The sequence below is a fragment of the Sinocyclocheilus anshuiensis genome, unplaced genomic scaffold, assembly GCF_001515605.1.
Source record: "Sinocyclocheilus anshuiensis isolate Anshui unplaced genomic scaffold, SAMN03320099.WGS_v1.1 scaffold728, whole genome shotgun sequence".
NCBI lineage: Eukaryota > Metazoa > Chordata > Actinopteri > Cypriniformes > Cyprinidae > Sinocyclocheilus > Sinocyclocheilus anshuiensis.
Window position 1 is genome coordinate 401929 of NW_015555767.1, and position 5488 is coordinate 407416.

Sequence of the window (5488 nt, forward strand, 5' to 3'; positions counted from 1 at the left end):
TTTTTTTTACCATTGCTGCCCGGATCTTTTCAATTTCCAACCGCTTTTCCAGATGTTGAAACTCCTCAGTTTCTCCAATTCTTCTGAGTGTGTTTACTGTATAAATTAATATGGATTAATCTTTGTCAAAGCTGTGTTTGTTCTGTTGTTTGCTCTTTGCTCTTCTTGCGCTGTTTTAAAATCGATTGAGGTTGTAAACACATACAAATGATAAAACTGTTACTCTATTAAATTTTGCAATTAATCCTCTGAACACATGCGTGCTGAACCTTGGGCCTAGTCACGGATCACTATCAACTACGATCTGCTTCCTTCACTAAAATGTCACTGTTCCTAAACATGATAACAAATAATATAAATAATGAACACATGTCAAAACGAAAACACAGATACTTACAAGACCAAGTAGGTATGTGTTTTATCGCTAATTTAAATGAGTCAAAAGTTTACTTGCATTTGATAAGAAGCTGCGTGGGCGAAAATTACATGTAAACAATTTTAAGGCTATTTTGGCTATGCTCATCGCTGGTCTGGTTTCTGGTGTAGGGCTATAGCCAAGCCGTTAAAATTAGACCACAGATTGCCTCGATTTCGCCGGGTGGGCTAAAAGAAGACTATACGTAGCCCGTCTAATTTAGAGCTAAATCGTGGCTATAGACCATGTCATAAAATGACACATATCTTTGTAGATATTATTGACACTGCGAACACGATGGGATATCAACCATCTCATGCGCTGCCTGGCCAAAAACTACAGTGAATCAGGTTTGACTGGAAGTGGGCTACAGATAGCCGCTCTGACTATGAACTAAATCGTGGCTACGCACAGGCTGCGTACTGAACATGTCAAAGAAATGAAACCAAACACCTTGTAAACGCTGTTACTTTGCTTACATGATGCACTATGATGGAATATCATACATCTCACAAGTTATTTTGCCAAAAAACGACACAAAACCAAATTCAAGGTTATTTGGGCTAGATGTGGGTTACACATAGCCGGACTATATCGGGTCTATACTTAACCGAGACGTTGAAATGACGGCTATTGCTTGCCGGGTAAATATAAAAGTTAGACATGTATTTAAAACATTGATTATAAAAACATAAACATACAGATTTTTTTTTGTATGTATGCTATTTTAATAAGGTTGTATATATAAACAAAATATTTGTTGTTGACATATATGGTTGCTAATCAAATCATGATGTATAGGCTACACACACATTTTACTATGGGGATTTTATATATGTTATAAACGTATGTCTTCATCTGCCCAGAGAATGTATGTACCGGTATGTGAAAATTATATATCACCTTTATAGGTAACATAAATGGAATAAATATGCTGTATATTATATTTCATTATAGGTGCTATCAGAGTTTACTGCAAGATGGATCTGGACTAATAATTAAAAATAGTAGCCAATCCGAATGAAGCATGCAGTCAATAGTTCTGAGTCAGTCAGCTGTAGGACAGTTGTTATATATCCACTAGTTTTGACTTCCTGTGTGATGTCTGATTTTGTCTGATTGAGACTTCATGGAATTTCACATTGTCTCCAATTGCGTTTTATCATTCTATATTGAACTTCCTATACACAATAACAACCTTGTTTTTTTCAGCAGGAGACAATTACTTTAACCCTGCTTAAAGTGCTAAGATTTGCACAAGGCAGAAACATCAGTGTGAACTTGGATGTTTAGTGAGATGTGGACTCTTAGTTCCTCTTATTATTCCCGTGCCAACTGTAGTTTCACTCAGAGTCAGAGAACATAGACACCATCTAAATGCAGCTTTTAGTCCTTTTGTACTGAAGTGCAAAACAAAATATGCAACACTGTTTATAGATTCTACCCAAACCTTTGGGAAAGAGGAAACAATCTAGGCAGAATGCCATCTGCATCCAGCCCACAGAATGTGAGGGAAGTAATAAATGTGACACACCTAGCCACAGATGAGCAGAGATCAAAATTATTACAATGGATTATCTGTTCTTTGTTATATGCTCTATGGGAGTAACACGAACCTAATAGAACAATTATTTCTGAGCAGTACTGTGGAGGCCTCTGATAGTTACACTACTGGTCAAACATTTGGAATAATTAATTTAAGATTGCATTTATTTGACCAAAAATACAGTAAAAAGTGATATTGTGGATACTGTGAATACAGTAATATTGTGAAATATAACTTATTATAACTTAAAAGAATTGTTTTCAATTTGAAAATATTTTAAAATGTAATTAATTCCTGTGATGGCAAAACTGAATTTTCAGCATCCTTACACCTGTCTTCGGGTGTTCAGGGGGCCCAGAAACCATAGCGGCGCCCATGCCAGTCTTCAGTGTCACATGATCCTTCAAAAATCATTCTAATATGCTAATTTGCTGCTTACTAATTACTAATAATGGTTCTTATTATCAATGTTGAAACCTTAATAAATCTTTAGTCACATTTTAATTGAATGCACCATTGCTGAATAAAATTCTTTCTTTCTTTTTCTTTCTTTCTTTCTTTTAACCTAAATTATCTACTGTACCAACAGTTGTTTTCAAAATAATAATATTGAGCAGCAACTCAGTATATTAGAATGATTTCTTTCTAAATGATTAAAAACAATTTAGACAGATTTGCTGAAATATGAATTTAGTGCACATTTACACATGTATAGGCCTTTTACCAAAAACAGTAAAATATTGCCAATACGTCCCAGTAGTCTTCATATCTGGCATATCATGTAATATCATTGACGTGAATGGTTCTTCCTGCTAGTATAGGTCCTGCACATTTGAACAGCCCAAGATACAAGTTTAACTTTATCGCTGATGTGGTGGAGAAGATTGCCCCGGCTGTGGTACATGTCGAGCTCTTCCTCAAGTAAATACAACTCTGGTCTTCATGATATTGATTTGGCAATGTTTATATTGGCGATAACTATTTTTAGAGCTAAATATATATGTCATTTTGGCACCTGATTGAAGACTCACAAGAAAAGGTGTTTTTAAATAATCTAATAATGAGGCAATCTACTCATTTCACCTCACTGATGGCCAACAGTTGCTTTGGCATAATTTTTTATTTTCAAGTACTACTAGAAAAGAAATGTTCACCTAGTCATGCAAAAACCACTGTTTTCAATGTTTGTGTCCAGCCATCCACTGTTTGGCCGTCATGTACCTTTGTCAAGCGGTTCTGGATTCATAATGACACAGTCCGGTCTGATCGTGACCAATGCTCATGTGGTTGCTAGCAGTGCACCAGTAACGGGCCGTCAAAATCTACGAGTGCAGCTACACGATGGCCAGACATACGAGGCCTCCATCAGAGACATAGACAAGAAATCTGACATCGCAACTATCAAAATTAACCCAAAGGTGAGAATCATTTCACAAGCATTAATGACTTTATCTGTTTAAGACTGTTAAAAACAACAGGACAACGGTTTCCCTGGTCTCTCTTTTTTTTTTTTTATTGTACAGTAAATGTGGAACAAGGCCTTGAGGCTGAAAAATTTTAATTTTCAACCTTTCTTGCTGTCACCACATTTTTCTTTACAGTGTTTTCTGACACAAAGCCTATTAGTCAATAGTCCAGTTTATCTTTCAAAAACTTCCAGAGTATAAAACCTCAGCACACATCATCCAAAACTGGCTACACTTTTGACTCTTAACTCCCATGTTTATGACTCCAGAGGCAGATGGTTTATATCACACAATCCGCCTCGTCTAGACACACTTGGACTTGTTAATGGTAGCCTGCTGCACATGTTGACCTACATTTGTGTGTGGGAATTCAAGAGGTGCTGTGTTGTAAGAGCTGTTTTGTTTCCTGATTCATATGGATCTGATTATGGAGATGCACATTTGGTCTAGTGCAATATTTCCATAGCCCATTTTTGATTTAGAGTATCAAAGAAAAAATATTCAGAGTAGGGACTGCTTTCGAAACAAAAGTTGAGGAATGTTCCCACGTCAGAGAGTCTGGATTGCTTGCAAATATTTTGTTTCTGTTTATAGCAGCTCATGTCATTTCCCCATCTTTTGCTCTGCAGCCTTAGACTTTTTCCACACTGCACCCAATTCTGATCTTTTGGACAGACTGCCCATGTGTTTTTGCAAGTAATGAAATCAGTCCAGTTTGTTCAGGTAGTGCTTGTCACATTGGTGAACCCAGTGGCAGAGAGGTGTAGGATCAAATGCAAGCAGTTTATTAGAATGAAACAAGAAAACCAGGAATCTAAAAAAACAAGGGCTGCATTCAAAATTGCACACTTCCATACTATATAGCAGGCGAAAAACAGTATGTGTCAAAGGAAGTATGTCCGATTTCACAGTACTCATAATAGAGTATGCAAAAAGTACCTGGATGACCTACTACTTCCGGTGTGATTCTGAAATGTGCATATGATGGACAAAGGAGAGAATTTGTGAATGGCGGTGAAGCTACACAACTGACGCTGGTAGGTCATGTAACAATGACAACATGGCGAATGTAGTACATCCAGATTACATTCCTATTACACACATTCATACTATATAGAGCAGAGGTCCCCAACCACCGGGTCGCGACCCACTACTGGGCCGTGGAAGAATTGCTACCGGGTCGCAAGAACGTTCTGGGAAAAATGTGTATAGATATGACACTCTGTTATTTATTTATGTTAATGATTGTTCTAATTATTCTGTATTTTCTTTGTATGCGATTGATATGGAGTAGCAATTTCGACAATTTCATGTTAAATAAGTAAATGAAAGATTGCTCTGATCTGTCACATATTGGGAGTTAAACGGATCGCAGTTGATCCGTAATACGTACGGATGAGACCCTACCATTCAGCACGCACGTGATTCACAGATTAATTTGCCAATTTACACGTACAAGCAATTTTAAACCACAAGAAGAAGAAACGAAAGAGAGCTCAATTCGTTACTCACGCGCTGTTCTCGCAGACAATCAAACCGCGCAAAAGCATAGAGACGTGTTTCAGACAGCGCGGAAATACCGAGTTGCGTATAGACCAATTATCGGTTTGTAAACATTCAGGATGCGCGCGCATCATGGTTGCAGAAAACCCGGGAGAGATAGCCTTTACAGCTAGAGAATTTCACGGATACGGTACAAAATAGTTAGGTTTAAAAAGATTATAAATTATATTGATAATATGTCATTTTCAAAATGTTCTACGCATATTACAAGAGCTTGTCATCCAGCGATAAGCACTGTTATTCAACGAAATTGTCGTTAGAGAGTGCGATAGTCTTACAGATCCGAAACAGGGGTGACGTTTTTTTGTGGGTGGAGCCTATCTGGAGGCAGAAAATGACGGTTCCCTTTCATGGGAACTTCGAACTGCGTCCTCTGGGGGTCGCTATGGGGGACCGCCTCGTCGTGACCCGTGTCTGAAGCATACATTGAAAAAACACCAACTCGTTGGCCGGCGACAGCCATGACGTCACTACCGGTGCGACTATAGTATAAATAGG

The 5488-nt window shown here is 37.8% G+C and overlaps 1 protein-coding gene across 2 annotated transcripts in view; it reads left to right on the top strand.

The window, feature by feature from the left end:
- LOC107674193 (serine protease HTRA3-like) overlaps positions 1-5488 on the top strand; it is an 11687-nt gene that overhangs the window by 2138 nt on the left and 4061 nt on the right. For both annotated transcript variants that reach the window (XM_016468092.1, XM_016468093.1), the window contains exons 2-3: positions 2783-2882; positions 3157-3379. In XM_016468092.1, coding sequence (XP_016323578.1) covers positions 2783-2882; positions 3157-3379 — 323 coding nt within the window. The remainder of the gene's footprint in view (positions 1-2782; positions 2883-3156; positions 3380-5488) is intronic.